We start from the raw sequence: 22971 nt of genomic DNA on the forward strand, positions 1-22971 counted from the left end.
AAAATAATCCTCGAGGAATTCAGAATAAAGTCAGAGTGTGAATAACGTCTATACAGGGTGTCCCATAATTCGCGAACCACCCGTCAGTTGCAGGTAGAGCATGTTGAACTGAATAGAAAAGTCCTCTACCATTTTGCGATTTTCGCAATAATTAATGAGAAATAAATTAAAGAAGATCAGCCAATTCGTGTGACGACGGCGAGAAAAGACAGCCCAGTTTCATATCGTTACTAAGCATGCGGCGAAAAGAAACAGTATAATGTTACACGGTTGCTCGGCGCGCGATGAAGCGGGGAGGAGCGCTTTACAAAAGACAGTAACTATATACGAGTAGCGCTAACTCTGGACCCCCGAGTGGGCTGTCTCTTCTCGCTGCAGGCTTATCATCGCTCGAATTGGCTGATTTTCTTTAATTTATTTCTCATTAATTATTGAGAAAATTGCAAAATGGTAGAGGACTTTTTTACTCAGTTTAACCTACTCTACCTGCAACTGACGGGTGGTTCGCGAATTATGGGACACCCTGTATATGTATGTATAGTAGCAGTCATTGATTCGTTTCCTGAGGTAAGAAGAGTACATGGAAATATACATATTTATTAGTGCGTTATCAGCGGAAGCGATCAATTGGTGCAAATTTATCGGCTAATTAATTGATTGATTCGATGAAATATCTTACATTAGGTCAATAAAGTCAATAAAGAATAACAATTCCACGTACCTTCCTTACTTCAGAGAATAAATTACTGGCAATAAATTACTTTCAGAGAATAAATTATGTACATACATACACACACACTTGTACTTTCTAAAATCAGCAGATATATACAGACATTCGTCAACTCACATTGCTAAATGGTCAGTTGAACACTAGTTCAACACTCTCTGACTGGTCAATCGTGCTAGTTATCCTAAGCATCAGTCGATTTGTGTGCTATCGGGATATGTGCTAACGAGACGTTCTCGATGTGTGTATGGATTTTAAAACAGAGAATTAATTACACAAATAGTTTAGTTTGCGATTAATTTTTAATATTTTCTCGTGTTTTACTATTTTCTTTTTTGTAATGGCTACGATAATGTGCTTACCAGACAAGGTGATAGAGATGATTCTTGGTTACAATGATATCAGCATTGAGGATATCATTAATTTTAGGTACGTGTGGAAGCAATTTTATTCAACAGCCAAATATGTCGAGTATTGGGAAAGAATATTTTTTCAGAGGTAATTTTATTCATAAGTTTTATTAATTTTTTGACATTAACCGCACAACCTATTGTTTATGTAAAAAATATAATTTACTAAAATCAAATTAATAAAAAATATTATGTAATAAAACAAACAGATGAAAAAAATTTATATAATCAATATATAATCCCTAATAATTAATAAGAAAATAATAATACAACAGACTAATGACGGATGAAGATGTAGAAAAAGCGCGAAAATGTTGTACCTTCAAAATATTTTCTTCAATTGTTCAATTTATTCCCTTTAACTAATACAATTATATTTACTAATACAGTAAAATTAATTTCTTTTTAATAATTAAATCAATAAATTTTTAAAATAATTAAATAATTAAATTTTTTATAATAATTGTTCTTGTTTCTACGCCTTGGCTTTTATTAACCTATTTTCCTATTTTTATAAAATAGTAAAAAATATAATATAAACAAATAATGTGTATACAGGGTGTCCGGTAATAGTCGCATCAACCGTCGTGTGCAGGTAGAGCTAGTTAAACCGAGTAGAAAAGTCCTCTACCATTTTGCGATATTCTCAATAATAAGAGAGAAATAAATTAAAGAAAATCAGCCAATTCGCGCGATGATAAGCGTGCGGCGAGAAGAGACAGCCCACTCGGGGGTCCAGAGTTAGCGCTACTCGTATGGAGTTACTGTGTTTTGTAAAGTGCTCCTCCCCGCTTCATCGCGCGCTTAGCAACCGTGTAACATTATACTGTTTCTTTTCGCCGCATGCTTGGTAACGACATAAAACTGGGCTGTCTCTTCTCGCCGTCGTCACGCGAATTGGCCGATCTTTATTAATTATTATCTTTCTTATTATTGAGAATATCGCAAAATGGTAGAGGACTTTTCTACTCGGTTTAACTAGCTCTACCTGCACACGACGGTTGATGCGACTATTACCGGACACCCTGTATAATATAATGGCTGAACTTTCGTATCCGACACAGGCCCGAAATTTCGATGAAATTTAAGAGGCACGTAGCACTTACTAAATGTAATCGAACAAATGCGAATGTGCAAAAACATTTAGTTTCCAAGATATTTAAATCCTAATTATTTGATTATAAATAAACAATTTTTAATATTTCTATATAAAAATAGATTAAAAGTTAAAAATATTTCTAAAATGTTTTATTTGATAAATATGTTACAAAACTGTAAACACTAAAGTGTCAAAATCATTATAAAAAAAAAAAATCAAACAAGCAGTAAAATTTAATATTAGCGTCGATCTTTCCGATTTCAATGACTTTGACACATGTTGTTAAGGGCATGTAATGTCAAAGGCCAAACTATATTTTTAATAACATAGGTCAAGGTTATTAAAATCGATGAGATATGCGCTAATATTAACAATTAACAAAAAAAAACTCATTTTCTTACGTATTCAGATGTAATTAACATCGAGTGAGTCGCGAATGCGCACATTATGAATCGGACATGATGATATTTCCCAATCTGACACAGTCCCAATCGGACACAACAATGTTCATCGGACACAGTTTCACATGGGTTTGTAATTTTCTGCACAAAGCAAGGTCTATCCGCCTATCCTTTAATCGACCGATGCTTCCAGTTATTGAGAAAGTGAACAATTATACAATTACACTTAAGTTTGCAACTTTCCGCAAAATGCTAAGTTATAAGTTCATATCCTATCGATAGAAAATGTATCCAATCCTATAATGTGCGCAATCAGTAGTCACTTGACGAAATTATGTCTAAAAACATGTAAGAAAATGAACTTTTCCGATTTATTTTTGATATTTTCACACGTCAATATTTATAGTGTTATAACACATACATATAAAAATAAAATGAAACACATTTCAGCGAAATATAAACTTGTTTAACTTCCCCAACTCTGAATATATTATATATTAGTAATTTTGGATTTTTATTGAATTAAATTAATTATTTTAATTATTTATATTTTATAAATGCAATTATTTTATTATTTTATAAATTTATTCAATAAACTAAACCGTTTTACAAATATAGAATAAAAAATTAAATAATATGTTATAGTTATACAATAAGGCTATAATATTAATACAGTTTTCTCCGTTAGTATTGTATATTTATAGAGTAAAATTTAATTACAATTTGATATATTAAAGATTATATATTTTATATTCTCTGTATTAAATCAAAGATATTTATATTTTAATTGATACTTTATAATAATAATAATATTATGCATTTTAAATAATTTTCTTGCTCAGAAAATTTATTACTGATGCAATAGCACTGTTCAGTATGAGTTGTAAACGTTTATAAAATATTTTTTATTTCATTTTCAGATGGCCTACTGCGAAAAAATTTCATGACAAACAGTATAAAGAAAATGAGAAGAAAGACTTTGAAGAAGACTTTGAAGAAAACGAACAAAAGAATGAAAGAAACTTAGACTTTATAGAAACAGGCATAAATTGTGCAACACAATTACGGGATTATGTGTTTCAAATTATTCATAAACACTATCATATACATTATTATGAAATCAATAATTTAATACAACTTGAAGATGTATTTCCTTTAAATCAAGATTTGACAAATCATTTTGATGAAATATTTAATGAGCCTGAACATTACATAAAATATTATTTTTTTATTGACGAGATTAAAAACTTGCTTAAACAATCTCCACGGTAGGATGCTCGATATACCAGGTGTCCCATTTTAAAGGACCCACTCAAATATCTCATTGTCAGAAACACTGCGTTAAATCGAAAAATGTTTCCTACAAAAGTTGTAGGGTTTCGAGGGGGACATAACATAGTAATATTCATATGACCTTGGGCGGCGTCTCCAAGGTCAAATGAGAATGAATTTTGAAAACAAGAAAAAATATTAGGAAAATAAAAAAATGCTTCAGATAAAAGTTGTTCAAATTAATTAGTAGAAAAAGATGTTATAATAAAAAATATGGGTTTCCATTTAAAAAATTCATTCTCACCTTCACTTGACCTTGGAGGCGCCGCCCAAGGTCATATGAATATTACTATGTTATGTCCCCCTCGAAACCCTACAACTTTTGTAGGAAACATTTTTCGATTTAACGCAGTGTTTCTGAGATATTTGAGTGGGTACTTTAAAATGGGACACCCGGTATATTATAGTACTATTAACTTTATAGACTAATATACTTATTAAACAATTAATATATAAATTTTTTAGAAGAACTGGTTGCGATCTAACCGAAAGATATTCTTACCAAAAAATCTTTCGATATATGAGGCAACGTTCGTTGAAAAAGAAGTGGGACATAAGGGTTGAAAAACAACCTGATCAGTTATTGGAACGGATAGCTACTAATATAACACAATTGATTCAACCCGAAAAGGATATATTTTATTTATTCGTAAAAACATCGCTGGATAATATCGCACTGGAGGTACTGGATTACCTCAGAAAAAAACACCCTAATCATTCGATATTCTCGACATCCGATGAAACTTTTACCTATTGGAAAAACAATAATATCGACGAAAATTATTGGAACGAAGCAGAAAGTACGCTGATTATGGATACACTCGAGGAATATATATTTGATAAATTAAATTTTCGACCATGCAGGTTGGAAGACAAAAATTTGGAATACATACATATAGATAATGTAAGTTATAAATTATAATATGTTATATTACGGCTTATTATTGTTGTGAGTATGATCATATGTTTGTTATATATTGAAAATGCTTTTGCTTTAGTTAATTTCTGTATTGTATATCTGGAACAGGTTTTAAAAAATAAATATGGCCAAGAAATAATTATATTAATAATATATCATAGCGTAGCCAGGAGACTTGGTCTGCGTTGCGATGTTATAAAACTACATTACTACTACATATTTTGGAAGCCAAAACAGTAAGTATAATATTAAATTTAGAATTATCTGAACTTTTCGGCATTTCTACTATTTTACTATCATATACGCACACGTATATGATTTTAAATTGTTCACAGTTCCACAAATGGTTTAGAAAATGCAAGATGTTTCTACATAATTTCTAAAAAATTTCCGGATTGTCTTGTCAACAAACTATATCTAGTCAGAACACTGGATTCAGAATTTAGAAAATCCTATAAAATAAACGCTACAGAGGTTAGCAATTACTGATATACATATGATTTTTATTAATTTTTGCACTAATTAATATACACTATTAAAATAAAAGAAATAGAGGGAACACTTTTTATATCCTAAAAAGACTATTTTCAAACTGTTGAAACTCGGTAAAAAAAGAATACAAAACAAGAACACATTGTTTTTGTTTCTTAAAATTACGTATTTTTGACACTCTGCAGCTTGATTAAATAATTATCTTGAAAAAATCAACTGAAGTTTCAGAAACTACATTTTGCCTATAAAATACTATTTTTTAAAATTTTCTTACGATTTTATGTCAGTTACATAATTTTGCAACTATGCTTGCATTTTTCAGAACAATAAAAATAAAAAAAATTTTTTTAATTACCTACAGCGCGTTAAAATTGAAACTTCAAGCTTTAAAATGCTTTTTCAATTTTTAATCTATGATAATTTTTTGCCAAGTTTCAATGGTTTGAAACTAGCATAATTTTTAAAGTATGAAAAATGTTTCCTATTTTTTTTTTGAGTAGTGTATTTGTAATCTTGGCATGAATCAATGAAATACGTTTTATATATAATAGGCAAAAGGAATTGTACCATGTAATTTTTTTATTTGTAATCAGTGCTTTGTTCACATTTACTTATTTTAATTCTTTTTTCAGATGTGGTTCGAGATAAAAGCTATATATGAGTTTGTTTTAAACTTACGTAGTATATTTCTTTTTAAAGTAAATTATTATAAAGGTCACGTGGTAAGATGTAGGATATGTTAGCACTATAAACATGTATATTCAGTGTTGTTCTTAGATGATTTTAAAATTAGCTAGATAAAGATGAGATGAAAATATGTAAATTTATTTTTGATAAGATGAAGATGATTTTGTTTTAAATATATTTAGATAAAAGATAAAATTATATGGCGATTCATCTAGATAACTTCCAGATAATATTATTTTTAAGACCGCTTATGTAAACACACAGTTATAAAAAAATGTAAATTATAAAAGAGATATAAAAATATATTCATATACTTTTATTTATAAATTTTTATCACTTAACTGCTTAAGTTCTACTACTTAAATATTTTTATGTGCTATGACTCTAAATCAAATTATCTGAACATTCGTCTAGATAATTTAGTAAAGATAACACTTTTCATCTTAGATGCAGATATAAATAATACATATTTTTATTATCTATATATAGATAAGATGATGCTAAAATTTCATCTAGATGATCATCTATATAATTTTATTTAGATAACAGCAAACCCTGTGTGTATATTATATAAAGCAAAATAATAATAAAAAGTAATCTCTATAATGTTTCTCTCTAGTTATAATTATATATGAATTATAATTATCTATAATTTAAGCTGTAATATATAACTTGCTATTAGAGTGTCATTTAGGAAAGTTAGACAAGAAAGACAAGAAATATCAATAAAAGTCTGATTTTATATTTTTCAGTTCAAGCTTCGCTTTAATAAACCAAAGTGTACAAGACTAAAGGACGTAAAATATGCAGTGGGAATGATCGTAAAATATAAAGATGAACTTGCAGATAATTATACCGGCGTGATACTCGCGTGGCACCGATATGAAGATAGACATGTTCATGCTTACACTAAGAATATGGCATCATCGAATGTGGACATAGATGTATTATTGCCCTTTAATTGTCGTAATTCTTTTGATACGAATGGACAAATAAGTTACATAATTCTTACCGAAGATAATAAAATATGTTACGTGCAAGAAGGTACGAATAATATCTCATCAGACGCGTCTTTATTTAAAATTAAATTTTTCTATTTTACAAGTTCTGTTTATACACACAATAATATTTTATTTTATTTTATATTGTTTTATTCTTTTTTTTCAAATTTAATTATTTTATTCATTTTAATTATTATTCTATTTGTTTTCTTATTTTATTTATTATTTTGTTCATCTTATTAGTTACAACTTTACTTTTTATTTACATTTTTCAAATTTTAGATAACATAACTTTAACAAGGCCGAAATGGATCGATAATAGCGAAATAGGTCGCTATTTTTGTAAATTCGAAGACACGCATTACGTACCAAATCAAATGTTGGCAAGTCTTTTTCCTCAAGACGCTGCTATAACTGCCAAGACAACAATATCAGACAACAATAATTATCAGAATTAATAGTATAAACATATACTATATTCAGTTGAAATATGCAGCTATTTTCTGAGAAAATAGTACTCTGGCTCTATTATTGAAGGGAATGTTAAAAAGAAGAAGAAAGAGAATTCTTTATCATTGATTAAGGATTAAGAATTAAATGAATGCATATTATTATATCTACAGAGTAAAATTAAATAAAAATATTTTTTTTAATATTAATATCAATTTCATATATTTCTTTTCTAGACTTTGTCGAAAATGAAAAAAATAAAAAGAGAAATATTTTTTTTTTACATCAATTGATGCTTTCATTATTTTCTGCATAAAAGTATTGAGATAAGATCGAGAAATGAATATTTTATAAAATATTTCATAGTTTATGTATAAAATTATGTTAAAATAAAGTATAAAATATCTCGTAAACTATTAACTTTTTGTTCTTATAACTTCTATTCTTATAACTTTTTATATATTATGAATATTGCGAAAAATCGATTTATATAGAAAAATTGAGATCGTTCTATTAAAAAAAAAAACATAAATGATCTTCAAATAATCTTGAAGATCGCTTTTTAGGAAAAAGTTGATAGCGCCAACTTCTTTCCCCCTCGAAATGTTATAACTTTTGTACAAAACATTATTTTGTAAAAGATTTAAGGAAAGAGTTATTTGGAGTGGGACATAAAAATGGGCCACCTTGTATATATGCAAAAAAAATAAGAGCACTGATGCTATTGTGTATAGCAAGGACAAACTTGTCTGTATAGCATTACGGGCTGGATTGCAAAAAAATATATTTTTAATACTAAGAATTTTAAAGCCTCCCTATATCAAATATATACATATATTAAGAATAAATTGGCTATAAGGGCTGTACGCGGATGTCGGTGCGTCGATTCCAACGAAATTAATTTTTCGTTGAAATTAAATACTTGTGCGCGGGGCACGAAGTTTGCTTGGTACACTGCCAAGGCTAAAAAGATGTAGGCGAGAAAAATATCGGTCCGAAAGTCGCTGAATCGGAAATCGAACCCGAGTTTTTCGCTTGCCGAGCGACAAAAATATATTTTTATTTTAAAATTTGAAACAATATATTCTGCTATTCTAACCCCCATAAAGAAATATATATTTTAAAATATATTTTATACATATATAAATATATATTAATACATATATAAAATATATAAGTGCATATAAGAAATTAAATCATTTTTTGCCGCTTATGATATTTATAATATATGCAAAAGTATATATGAAATATATAAGTCTGCATATACGAAATATTAAAAAAAAAAAATACTTATTTCAGAAAAATTATTATAAAGTCATATTTGCATAAAATGTTGCATTTTTTTATTACATGATGTATCTTTTTTCTATTGTAAAGATTTTGTTATGATAAACAATCAAATAAAAAATTGCTATTAAAATATTTAATAAATAATGTTTCTGTTTAATAACGAAAATGATATACATTGTAAACATTTTTCGCTATTTTATTACTTATGCATATTCATAAATTTATTCACATTTATAAATTAATATAATTTAACAAAATTTTCAAATTTTTATACTCTTTAATACTAAATGTATAGAGTATTCAATTCATGATATCCTTCTTTTAATCTTTTTCTAATCGCTCAAATTTCGAATTATATATATAGCAGTTCATTATTAAAGAAGATATACTTTTGTTTAGTTATTTAATGATTTAGTCAAATTTTGGTTAACCATATATTTTAGCCAAATTAAACTAAAAAATATAGTTTTTTACTCTGGCAGAGGTTTTAATATAAGCATCTTTTATTAGACTTTGTAAATAATATATATCAAAAATCTTAAAGTTTTACATTAACATTTCTCTAACACTCTGTGTACATACACGTAGTATTAGTAAAATTAATCAATTTTAAAAATTTGAAAAATTACAATGGATTAGTTTATTAAAGCAATTACTTATATGGGTCAACTGCAAATAAGAAAATAAATAATTGTAATAATTATTTTGTTTCATTTTAATAATAGCATATATATATAAAGTTTTCGTTTATTTTTTATTTAACGTATTATTTCTTTTATGTTAGATATTTAACGATATTTCCAGTTGTTATAAAATATATATGTATAAGCAAAATAAAAAAATAGAAACATTCACTGATACTATTGTGTAAGAAGGTAAAAAGGACAAATTTGTTTGTCTAGCATTACTGACTGGATTATAATAAAATATGTTTTTATTTTAAAATTTGACACAATAATCTTTGTCTTTTTTTGCCTCTTACAGTTTGTTTTTCCTTTTGTACGCATGACACGTCACGTAACAATTTTATAGTGGGAAGAAGCACAAAACTTTAGGTTTTCAGGTAAGAATTTCAGAAAGTATAGACAGTGTGTGGAAAACGTCTGTTGTTTGCGCATCAATAAAATACACGTGCTTGTGTTTTCTGCAATCCGCAAGCATATAAGAACAGTAATATATTGTATTAGAGTGGTATGCTTTTAAAGCAGATAATTAATTACGCGAATAGTTTGTTGTGATTACTTTAATTTATATTATTTTCTTGTGTTTTATAGATTTGTTTTCGTAATGGTTACGATAATGAACTTACCAGACCATGTAATAGAGAAAATTCTCAACTACAATGACATCAGCATTAACGATATCATTAACTTCAGATTATATAGGAAGGAATTTTATCCAACTTACGAGCCTTGGGAAAGAATATTTTTTCAGAGGTAATTCATTTTGTGCGTAAATTATCTTTTTGTAATATTTTTCATTAACCGCATAATCTATTACTCATGCAAAGAATATATTTTACTATAATAAAATAAATAAAAATATTAGAAATATAACGTAATAAAACAAACATGTAAAAAAATTCGCAATCACAATAATCTTTAATAATAATGGATAAAATCGAGTGTCGAAAATAAAGTTCAAACTTTACAATATTTTTTTCATTTATTCAATTTATTCCTTTTAATTATTAAAACTAAATATAATAAAATTTATTGCCTTTAATAATTAAAATTTCTTTTTAAATAATATTGCTCGCATTTTCACCAGACAACACCAAAATTTAAACATGTTCAAATTCGAAATATATAGATATCTTTGAAAGTTTTAAGTCTCTTATGTCTATTAGATATCATATATACATATATAAGATGTCTTAAAGATGTTAGAAAGACTCCCTAAAGATTTATGTCTCAATTTTGAACATGATTCTATCTGGGTCGATTTTACTTTCGATTTTATGATATATAGGCTTTTATCTATCTATTTTTTTATAATATAATAAAAATAATTTAATGTATAATAGAAATCCAATATACATATAATATAATAAAAAAGAATAATATATTAAAAATTAATAATTTCGTATTTTTATTTTATTAATTTAATTTGGTTTTTATTAAATTATTAAATTAATTTTTTTTATTAATTATTTTATTAATTAATTTGGTAAGCTATAATGTTTTGTACACATATATAGAATGTGAAAATTAAATAAATTGTTATTGTTGCGTGTTATATAGAATTACAATGTAAATGTTGTCCATTGTATATACTATTGCATATTGATAGATAAAATTTACTTACAATTAAAATTTAAGATTTTATATTTTATTTTTTTTTTTTTGCAATAAAATAAAACGATTTACATTTTGACTAATGTGCGTTAAATATTATGCATTTTAAAAAAAATTTATTGCTTTGAAAATGTATTACTTATGCGCAATAACATTGTTTAGTATAATTTCCAAAAGTTTATTAAAATATTTTTTATTTCATTTTCAGATGGCCTACTGCAAAGAAATTTCACAACAAACAGTTTAAGAAAAATGAGAAGAAGAATTCTGAAGAGAACGAACAAGAAAATGAAAGAAATTTAAACTTTATAGAAACAGGCATAAATTGTGCAAAACAATTACGAGATTATGTGTCTCGAATTATTCATAAGCATTCTCATAAAGATTATTATGATATCGATAATTTAATACAATTACAAGACGTATTTCATTTAGATGAATATTTAAAAAATGAGTTTGATAAGATAATTAATAAGCCTGAACATTACATAAAATATTATTTTTTTATTGATGAGATTCAAAATTTGCTTAAACAATCTCCACGGTAGGATGCTCGATATATATAGATATATTATAATATCATTAACTTTATTAACTAATGTACTTAGTGAACAATTAATGTTTAAATTTTTTAGAACTGGTTGTTGCGATCTAACTGAAAGATATTGCTACGAAAAAATCTTTCACTATATAAAGCAACGTTCGTTGAGAAAGCAGTGGCTTAGATTTGAAAGATTACCTAACCAGCTTTTGGAACAGGCTGCTACTATTATGGCACAGTCTGTTCAACTTCAAAAAAACGTACTTTACTCAGACGTAAAAAAATCGCTGGATAATATCGCACTAGATGCATTGAATTACCTCAAAGAAAAACATCCGAATCATTCGATATTCTCGACATCCGCTGAAACTTTTATGTATTGGAAAAACAACAATATCGACGAAAATCATTGGAACGAAACGGAAGGAAGACAGATTATGGAGACACTCGAGGAATATATATTTGGGAAATTAAACTTTCGAATTGAAGGAGACACATATGATTTCAAAGAATACATATGTATAGATAAGGTAAGTTATATTAGATGATAATATATATTATAATTACGGCCCCTGTTATGCTGTGAGTATATGCTTACATATTGCTTATACATATATTAAAAATACTTTTGCTCTAATTAATTTTTGTATTGTAATTTCTGGTATAGGTCTTGAAAAATAAATATGGCGAAGAAATATTTATATTAATAATATATCATAGCGTGGCCAGGAGACTTGGTCTACGTTGCGATGTAATAAAATTGGAAAGTAGCAACTACGGTATATTTTGGAAACCAAAATAGTAAATATAATATTAAATGTAGAATTATTTGAATTTTTCGGAATTTTTACTTTTATCATATACACACACGCATATAATTTTATATTGTTTACAGTGCCACGAAGGGTCTAGAAAATGCAAGATGCTTTAAGATAATTTTTCAGAAATTTCCGGATTCTCTTATGAATACGTCAACGGAATTTAAGAAACCTAATAAAATAGAACCTATAGAGGTTGTCAGTTATACTAATATATAATTTTTATTAATATTAACACCAAATAATATACTCGTAACCTTGGAATGAGTTGAAAAAATACGCTTTATATACTCGTATATAAGCAAAAAGAATGATATAATCTCTAATTTAATTTTATTTATAATCATGTTTTGTTCACATTAACATTTTGCTCATGTCTAATCCTTTTTTCAGATATGGCGCTACATAAAACTTATATCTCAATTTGTTAAAAATTTATCTAGTATACTTTTTGAGATGGATCCAAATTATTATAAAGGCCACGTGGTAAGACGTAGCATATGTTAGCACTACACATGCCGCATTTTATATAAAGTAAAATAATAACAAAAAATTATCTCAATAATGTTGTTCTCTGACATTTACAATTATATACGAATTATAATAATTATCTATAATTTAAACAATTGTAATATAACTTGCTATTAGAATCATTTAGGAAATATGAGAAGGACAAGAAATATCACTAAAAGTCTGATTTTCTTTCAGTTCAAGCTTCGTTTTAATAAACCAGAACTCACAGATACAAGACTAAAGGATGTAAAATATGCAGTTGGAATGATCGTACAACATAGTGATCAAGATACAGGAAGTTGTACCGGTGTGATAATCGCGTGGCACCGATATGCAGATGAACATGTTATAATCTTCAAAGGCAATAAATTCCCTGTGAACATATGTACATTGGGGTTAAATCACCGTCGTGGATCTACTTATAAGAGTGAACAAACAAATTACGTGATTCTTACCGATCGTAATAAAATGTGTTACGTGAGAGAAGGTATCAATGTGATTAGACAAGTTTTTATTTTATTAAAATTATATTTACTTTACATGTTCTTTTTGTACACAATATAATTTTTTTTTTATTATGTATCCTCTTTTAATTTTGCTTATTATATGAGTTATTTTTGTATACATTTTTAAATATTTTATTCTCTTTTTTAATTGCATTTTCATCTTTAATTATGTTATTTTATTTATTTTAAACACTAAGAATGTTTGAATGAAAATTTATTTTAGTTAATATTTGATTTATTTTATTATTATTTTATTCATTATTCTATTGTTAGTTATCATAAATTTATTTTTATTTCAGATGACATAATTTTAACAACGCCGAAATGGATAAATAATAACGAAATCGGTCGCTATTTTAGTAAATTTGAAGGCACGCATTACATACCAAATGAAATGCTTTCAAGTCTTTTTCCGCATGATGCTGCTATAAGACAACAATATCTTAATAAAATAAATAAAAATAAAAATTAAAATACAGCGCGGTAGTTGGTGCGCGAAATAATATTTTATTAAGAGATTTAAAATAGCTGAACATTTATTAATAGTATAGACACACAATTTAATTGATAAACTTAATTTTTTGGAAAATACATTATCCAGTTGAAATATGTAGCTGTTTTCTAAGAAATATCGTGGCACAAACTGTCCCATTAATAGATAAAATATTATAAGAAAAGAAAAAGGAAATTCTTCGTCATTTATTAAGGATTGTCATGGAATTATTACATCGACAAAGTAAAGCTAAATAAAAATATTTTCTTCAACATTAATGTTAGTTTAATATTATTTTTTTCTAAACTTCGTCGATAATAAAAAATATAAAAAAATAAAAAGAAAAGAAAAATAATAGGTAAAGAAAATAATAATGTAAATTAAACATAATAAAAGGAAAAAATAATAAAAGGAAAACCAGCAAGATTTATACGTTGCTTCAAAATAATATGAAAACCATTTATTTAAACAAGAAAAAATTAATACAGTAGTAATCTGCAGATAATATACTATAAAAATATGTTATTAAAAAATTTTTGACGCGCATTGAAATATTAGGTATCATTAATTTATCGCCGCGGACCCCATACGGCGCGGCATTTTTTTATGTGTAATCATTAAAAACGTGTGTAGGCTGTTATATTTTTGATACAGAAGTAATTTGCAGATAATATAATATGAAGATATGTTATTAAAAAATTTTTGGCGCGCATTAAAATATTAGGTATCATTAATTTATCACCGTGGATCCCATACGGCGCGGCATTTTTTTATGTGTAATCATTAAAAACGTGTGTAGGCTGTTATATTTTTGATACAGAAGTAAACTTCAGATAATATAATATGAAGATATGTTATTAAAAAATTTTTGGCGCGCATTAAAATATTAGTTATTATTAATTTATCGCCGCGGACCCTGTACGGCGCGGCCTTTTTTATGTGTATATATTAGAAACGTGTGTAAGCTGTTATATTTTTGATACAGAAGTAATCTGCAGATAATATAATATGAAGATATGTTATTAAAAAATTTTTGGCGCGCATTAAAATATTAGTTATTATTAATTTATCGCCGCGGACCCTATACGGCGCGGCCTTTTTTATGTGTATATATTAGAAACGTGTGTAAGCTGTTATATTTTTGATACAGAAGTAATCTGCAGATAATATAATATAAAAATGTTATTAAAAAATTTTTGGCGCGTATTAAAATATTAGTTATTATTAATTTATCGCCGTGGACCCTATACGGCGCGGCCTTTTTTTATGTGTATTCATTAGAAACATGTGTAGGCTGTTATATTTTTGATACAGAAGTAATCTGTAGATATTATAATATGAAAATATGTTATTAAAAAATTGTTGGCGCGCATTAAAATATTAGGTATATTATTAATTTATCGCCGCGGACCCTATACGGCGCGGCCTTTTTTTATGTGTGTGAGTGTGAGTTTATGGTGTATGGAGTGTGAGAAACATCTGTAGTGTACATATAAAACCTGCACGTGTGCTCTCTGCAATGGACAAATACTTACGAGCAGTATCACAGTAAATTGATGTGTTTTTTTTTAAACAAAGAATTAATTACGCAAATAGTTTTTATTGCGATCACTTTAATTTACATTATTTTTGTGCGTTTTATGGAATTCTGTTTTTAATGGCTACGATAACGTGTTTACCTGACGAAATAATAGCCATCATTTTCGGCTACAATGATGTCACTATTGAAGATGTCATTAACTTTAGATGCGTATGCAAGCAATTTCGTACGGCAGCCAAATATGACAAATTTAGGCAAAAAAAGTTTTTACAGAGGTAATTCTCTTTTTTCGCAAATTTTTTATAATTTGTTTCATTAATCTATCGAAAAATAACCTATGTCACTTATACATAAAATTTATTTTATAAAAATAAAATTAAAAAAGATTAAAAATATACTATAATAATATTGTAATAATATTGTATTAAAACAAAGAGTTTAAGAATCAATACATAAAACAATTAATACAATAAAGTAATCAATACAATAAAAACAGATAAGAAACCAAATTAAAAGATACACAAAGTAGAATGTAGAGTGCTAGCACACAGTATCTTTCGAAAATATTTTCTTCAATTATTCAATTTATTTATTGTAAGACTAATTTAATTCAATTTAGTGCAATTTATTCTCTTTAGTAATTTAAAACATATTTTTAAAATAATCCTTTTCTTTACGCCTTAGTTTACACATTAGTGCATTTTTCTTTTATTATATTATTAGAGAAAACATAATATATACATATATATACAATAAATAAGAATAATATATTAAAAAAGTATGTAAATGGAAATTTGCACATTGCTTCCTTAACATATTATGGCGCTAATTAGTATGGTTTTTCAATTATGGCTTTCTCATAGAGAAAGCTTAACTTGCACATTGCCATAATTTTAAAACTTTCTTAGCGAAATTAAATTGTGATCAAGCAATGTGTAAGTTAAGCTTGCTCTATGAGGAGGCCATAATTGAAAAACCATCCTAATTAGCGAAACAATATGTTGAGGAAGCAATGTGCAAATTTCCATTTGCACACTTTTTTCACATAAAATAACATTTTTTAAATTTCACGTATATGTATGTGTATGTGCGTATGTATGTACCCACTCTCATATGTTTCTTGCGTAATATTTAAAAATTTACATTTTTTGAAAAATTCAAAATTTTATAAATAATCAATCCCTTCAACGATCCTCGCTAAATTCAATATCAAATATCCTTTAATAATACTTTATTCATGTAAACAAATTTAGCTCGATATCTCAAAATTTGCGAAAATTAAAAAATGCACATTTCTTAAAAATTTAAAATTTTATAAAAAATGAACCCTTTCACCGATCCTCGTCAAATTCAATACCAGCCATCCTTTAATAATAGTCTATTTATGTAAAATAATGTATTCCAATATCTTTAAATTTACGGAAGTTAGAGCAACCACAAACATTTTTTGAAAAATTAAAATTGCATTAAAATTTAAAACACAGTATGAATTTTTATACAAATGACAGTAAATAAAAGTGTTTTACTACTTTATTTGTATGTCAAAATGGAACGCTGTAAGTCAAATTGTTCTTGAGATATTTAAATTTAGAAATGGATGGGCACATACATACACACACACACACACACACACACACACACACACACACACACACACACACACATACGAACATTTTTCAAAAATGTGATTTTTTGGAACATTCTGAACACATTGGCATAGAAATCTAAAAAAAATTGTTTTTCACGAAAACAAAGCTTCCTCTATGAGGAAGCAAAATTATAAATTTTATATTCATGTTTTATTACTTTAATTATCTTGTCTTTTATAATCTTATTTTATAAAATTATTATATTGAATTATTTTTTTCTATTATTTAATAATTAATTTGGTAACTTACACTGTTTAAAAAATATAACATAAAAACATTAAATATAATTTTTTTAAATTACGTAATAAGAATATATAACGTAAATGTAGCTTTATATTTACTTGTATTTATTTTATAGTATATAATATATCTGTATAATATATACAATATGTATATATAAGATACATTGTAAATTATACTCATTACGCATTCAAGGAGTTAAGTTTAGATTAAGTCAGACATACGACGAAATAGAATTTGTTTAAAAAATATAAATAAAGAAAAACAAACATTAAAGAGCTATCGACGTCAGGATCCGCTAGTGTATATATATAAGTATAAGATACACTGTAAATTATACTCATTACGCATTCAAGGAGTTAAGTTTAGATTAAATCAGACATAGGACGAAATGATGAGATAATTTCATTGCATGAAAATAATTAGGCGAGAAATTCTTTATATCTATATATAAATATATATATACACTGGCGGATCCTGGGGGGGAGGGGGTTAAACCCCCTTGCAAATTAAAAGAACCAGTTTTGCTGAATTTGTTTAAAAAATATAAATAAAGAAAAACAAACATTAAAGAGCAATCGACGTTGTTGATCCTGGAATAAAAGCTAATCATGAAACCAAAAATATTAAATAAAATAATTTTGCGAAATTCCCCCCCCCCCCCATTATCGACGTCAGGATCCGCTAGTGGTATATTCTAATATATATAATTACTACAACTTAAAATTGAAGATTACACAGAACCACAAAAATTTTTTTTTGTATCAATGATAATGCGATGAGTGATTAAAGATATAACTTCTTTTTACCTTCTTTTCTCTGACATTATTACTAAAACGTATCAGAACGTATTATCTATTAAAGGTTTATTATAAATTATGCATTTTTCATACGATACTCATTTAGGCTGAAATTTTTCAATCGATTGTTATAGTATAAAAATAATCTTAAAATCGAAAACACTCGTGTTTTAGTTTGGAAAATATTTATATGTTGTCAAAAAGATTGTGTAACTAAAATTATTTTAACACATCGAGAGACATTATATTTTTAATTCAAAACTAGAATGAGCAATAAATATATATGTAGTGTACGCGTTTGTAAGATCTATTAAAATGTAATTTTTTTATAAAATAAAGCTAGTATCGTTGTCATTTGTCGATTGACATATCTCATTGTTATCTTTATCTATTATTACACCAAATATTACACCAAATATAGACATAGATGAATCAATTAAAAATCTTAAATATTTTTTATCTCATAATTTATTGAATATAAAAGGTATACATTTACATCATTTTTTCAAGTGGTTTCCATGGCGTGCAATACAAGTGTTCCAGCGTTTCGAAAGTGCATGGAGGTATCTTTAGAAAAAAATTTGTTTACCTGAGAGCCTAGGCAGTCATGCTATATATATATTGCTGTTTCTTTAGTTTTCTATCTTTTTCTGTCTTAAAGACGCATAGATAGAATGAAAATATTGTTCGTCAGTTTCTGAATTTCTTTTTTCTTTTGTGCGCACGACGCGACAACCTTTATAATAGAAAAAACACAGCATTTTTAGATTTTCAGGTAAAAGATTTTACAAAAAGAGTGGACAGAGTGTGGGAAACTTCCACAGTGTTCATAAAATTCGCACGCGTGTTCTCTCTGCAATCGGCATTTTCTCAAATGCGTTTATTCTCATCTCTTTGTACACAGTTTAAAATTATATTTTATTTTATTTTGATTTTTCTATTCCTTTTTTAATTTGATAATTTTATTTATTTTAATTATTATTTTACTTATTATCTTATTTTATTTCTTATTTTGTTTATCTTAATTATTACATAAATTTATTCTTATTTGCATTTTTTATTTTAGACGCTATAACTTTACTAACAACGCCGAAATGGATCGATAATAGTGAAATAGGTCGCTATTTGAGTAAATTCGAAAACACGCATTATGTACCCAATACAATGTTGGCAAGACATTTCCCTCATGACGCTGCTGTAACTGCCGAGAAAATTTAAGTATTTAAATTATGATGGAAATAAAGCTTCACTATATTCAAAAAGTATTGAAAGAATAGGCTAATAAGAGCCGGAGCGTCGGAAATAAGAGCGCAAAAATTCGTATACTTACTCTTTATTTATTTAGAATGTTTCGATCCTTTCTTTGGACCATCTTCAGCTTAACGTGTGATACAATATGATGTATAAAATAATACTGAGTTATTATATCATACATCATATATTGTATCAAACGTTAAACTGAAAATGGTCCAAAGAAACGATCAAAAGAATTAAAGAATAAATATACGAATTTTTGCGATCTTATTTCCAACATATCGGCTCTTATTAGCCTATTCTTTCAATCCTTTATTTGAAGTGATTAATTACATTTAATACGTTATGTAATATTTCAAATTATTATTAAATATTATATTATAAAATAATAGTGAAATATGTCTCTATTTTTGTAAATTCAAAGACACGCATATAATCAAGAGATTTACACATGCGATTAGGTTCACATTACATATTAGCGCGTAATATATTTAAATATTTCTTACAATGATTGTTAAAATATTATTATTCTATACACAAATACTTTTTACTAGATACTAGATTGAAGTTGACGCATAAAGACACTAAAATCTAAATTTATAACTATCATACACAATATTAATTAAATATCATAACAATATTAAGATTGTAATACTGGAAGCATGAAATATTGAAGAAGTGCTTAACGATAAGTTGAGATTTTTATGTTTTTATGATTTATATGTTTTCATGTATTAACGAGAGAATGAAATAAGAATTAATATTCGTTTACTAAATATAATCTAATTGATACATTTATTTTTGAAAGATTCACTGACTCCCGTTGAAATTAATATGCAGCTATCTTCTGAAAATTAGTAATCTGTTTCTTAATTAATTCTTCTTAATGAATAAAATTCCAAAAAAAAAAAAAAACATTTTCAATTAAGGATTGTCGTAAATGCAAATTAAAACAGCAAAATAGTAAAGCTAAAATGTTAAGAAAAGCATATGGGCAAGCACTACCGTCAACGCAGGTCACAATTCACTGACTGTCAGAGAGTTTTTCGTTGGAAAACTAATCTCAGTCTTTCCACATCCAGCCCAAACATAGCTCCGTATGACTTCTTTTGTTCCCGAAGATAAAGATATATTTAAAAGCTATTTCGGCATCATGGCCAAAAAGCCATGACTTTGAACATATTTACAGTTGAAGATTTCTATCAATTTTACTAACAAAGAATGGTAGAAGCGCTGGGAACATTGTGTACATTTCTAAAAATCATACTGTGATAAAAATAACCTAAATTAGTTTTTTTATTTATTTGTATATAAATTTTATTTAGTTGTATATAAAATAAATAGCATACATTGTGCAATATTTAGAAATAAACATACAAATTTTATTATATGTATATTGTATTATAAAATCTATTTAAAATATTATGTTATAAAACTAAATATTATATATTATACAATAGGTAAATATAATATATCATGCAAATATTTAATTGAAAAGAGGAAAATGTACCTGCATAAATATTACAATTAACTTTACATTATAACACAACTAAATATCATCTTACTTACTTATAAATGGTAAGGGCAATATAACAAAGAGACAAGTCTCTTAACAAACCTTAATTTCAAAAGTCTATATAATTTATATATTAATTTTTTCATTTTTACAATTAAAGCTCCTGGGTGCTTCCGCGGCCATATTGGAATCGTGACGTCAGAGGCGAGAAATAACACGTTGAGATTTCTTAGATGCCACTTCTAAATAAAAACATATTTGCATAAAATAATACTTAAGATCTCTTTAATACACTTCTAAAAAACGCCGAAAGCTATTCTTTTCTAGACTCTCATCTAATATACTGATATTATATACCTTCAAAAAAGACAACTAAATATATTAATTCAAAAATAAAAACCCGCCCCCTCCCTCAACGTGAGATATATCCATAAAAAAACTTACCTTTTTAAAAAAAGGTAAAAAAAGGGCGCCAAAAGTAAAGGTGTTACATAGAAAACAGTATTATTTTTAAATTATTGTAAAAAACTGTTCTACAAAATAATGTCAGTTAAAAAATTCTACGAAATACTTATGGTATCAAAAAATTGCGCCAAATAAATAAAATCGTATGTTTCATAAAAGAATTAATTTTTTTTATTATTTTAAATATTTAAAAAAAGTTACTCAGCCAAATATAAATGTGTATTTTGCAGATTATTATCTGATCTGATATCAAATTTATCACAGAATCATCTTTGTATTTTTAAGAATGATGCATCTGCACAGTCAAAACGATTTAGACCCGGCATTGAAACGATTAAAATGACGAACAAAAACTTGGCGTGCCCGGGTAATTTTTTTTTAATGCTCGATGGCTCTCAATCGAATAAAGATATTATGGAAATCGATCTATCTTGTTACGTAATAATTACAGAGCGCTCTTGCGGCAAAATTGTTGAATTTATCAAGAGAAAAAATACATCGACAACACTGGACGAACTAACTACACACTTGAATTATAGAAAATGAGCGCTAATCAAGCTAACGAATGAAATGTCTTAGCAAATCTGCGATCAATTTTAAACGTATAACGTAATTTGCTAAAATTTGCTGCACGTATTTACAAAACTAATTACGACGAATAAGTACACAGGTATGATATATTATACGTACGGATATTATCCGAGCAATTTTCGATAAAAAAAACGCCGATAATATACATGTAAACGGAATGAATTTCAAACACATTACGCTTTTTAAATAAAAAAAAAAGAAATAGACTTCCAATCTAAAACGCTAAGAAGCTAAAGAATTTCAATGAATGTATTTCTTAATTATCTGAATTATATTTAATTGTTTATAATTTATTTTTCAGTTCAAATTCTTCCATATAATTTTTAAGGAAAAAAACAGGAAGATAAGTGACCAGTATACTTTCTAACATGATTATTGAATACTGCATTTGTAACAATGATAACACAATGAGAAAATATAACTTTTATTCTCTTTCTATATTCTTCGATACTAATATTATTAGACCTTATAAAAACGTTGTATATATTACCTACTGAAAGTTTATGCTAATTTGACTTCTCAATAATTATTCAAGTTGAAATTTCTCAATCGATTATTGTAGTATAAAAATAGATTTGTAATAGATAACAATCGTGTCTCTCTTGTGTTTTTAGATTCAAAAACTAATATATTGCCAAAAAGAGAGAGACGGTGTAATTAAAATTATTTTAACACATCGTGAGACATTTATGTTTTTAACTCAAAACTAGAATGAGCAATATATCTATGGTATATGAATCTATAAGACATCTGACGAAACGTGAAATTTCTTTTATTAGATATAGCTAGTATCTTTGTCATCTGGCAATTGGCATAACTTATTATTATCTTTATCTATTATAATATATCACACCAAGTATATATAGTAATTTATTATAATTTATATATTTGACATTTTCTGAATTTCATTCTTCTTTTGTGTGCATTATTACCTGACAAT

At 26.7% G+C, this 22971-nt stretch overlaps 3 protein-coding genes across 3 annotated transcripts in view; 2 read left to right on the forward strand and 1 right to left on the reverse strand.

The window, feature by feature from the left end:
• Window positions 1-22971, reverse strand: part of LOC145942847 (F-box only protein 21-like) — a 142382-nt gene that overhangs the window by 31728 nt on the left and 87683 nt on the right. The window lies entirely within an intron of this gene.
• LOC145942634 (F-box only protein 21-like) lies at window positions 928-7684 on the forward strand. Its single transcript, XM_083049550.1, has 8 exons — window positions 928-1225; window positions 3558-3905; window positions 4435-4873; window positions 4997-5124; window positions 5224-5362; window positions 6013-6102; window positions 6820-7111; window positions 7351-7684. Exons 1-8 carry the CDS (start codon window positions 1068-1070, stop codon window positions 7524-7526), a joined length of 1770 nt encoding a protein of 589 aa, XP_082905676.1. The 5' UTR covers window positions 928-1067; the 3' UTR covers window positions 7527-7684.
• Window positions 10096-19423, forward strand: LOC145942967 (F-box only protein 21-like). Its single transcript, XM_083050148.1, has 8 exons — window positions 10096-10244; window positions 11314-11649; window positions 11741-12176; window positions 12314-12447; window positions 12542-12662; window positions 12858-12950; window positions 13173-13464; window positions 19272-19423. The coding sequence occupies exons 1-8, from the start codon at window positions 10096-10098 to the stop codon at window positions 19421-19423; spliced, it is 1713 nt and encodes a 570-aa protein (XP_082906274.1).

Source organism: Prenolepis imparis, unplaced genomic scaffold (assembly GCF_030444845.1).
Source record: "Prenolepis imparis isolate NDT839.2.m4 unplaced genomic scaffold, iyPreImpa1.0 SCAF_11, whole genome shotgun sequence".
Classification (NCBI taxonomy): domain Eukaryota; kingdom Metazoa; phylum Arthropoda; class Insecta; order Hymenoptera; family Formicidae; genus Prenolepis; species Prenolepis imparis.

What these genes read in the sequence shown, in the direction of transcription:
- LOC145942634 (XM_083049550.1), top strand. Translation starts at nt 1,068, where the DNA reads ATGGCTACGATAATGTGCTTACCAGACAAGGTGATAGAGATGATTCTT. An exon ending in AATACATACATATAGATAAT is followed by an intron (nt 4,874 to 4,996) that starts GTAAGTTATAAA and finishes TATCTGGAACAG; the next exon opens with GTTTTAAAAAATAAATATGG. An exon ending in ATAAAATAAACGCTACAGAG is followed by an intron (nt 5,363 to 6,012) that starts GTTAGCAATTAC and finishes TTCTTTTTTCAG; the next exon opens with ATGTGGTTCGAGATAAAAGC.
- LOC145942967 (XM_083050148.1), top strand. Translation starts at nt 10,096, where the DNA reads ATGGTTACGATAATGAACTTACCAGACCATGTAATAGAGAAAATTCTC. An exon ending in GAAAGAATATTTTTTCAGAG is followed by an intron (nt 10,245 to 11,313) that starts GTAATTCATTTT and finishes TTTCATTTTCAG; the next exon opens with ATGGCCTACTGCAAAGAAAT. An exon ending in AATGTGTTACGTGAGAGAAG is followed by an intron (nt 13,465 to 19,271) that starts GTATCAATGTGA and finishes TTTTTATTTTAG; the next exon opens with ACGCTATAACTTTACTAACA.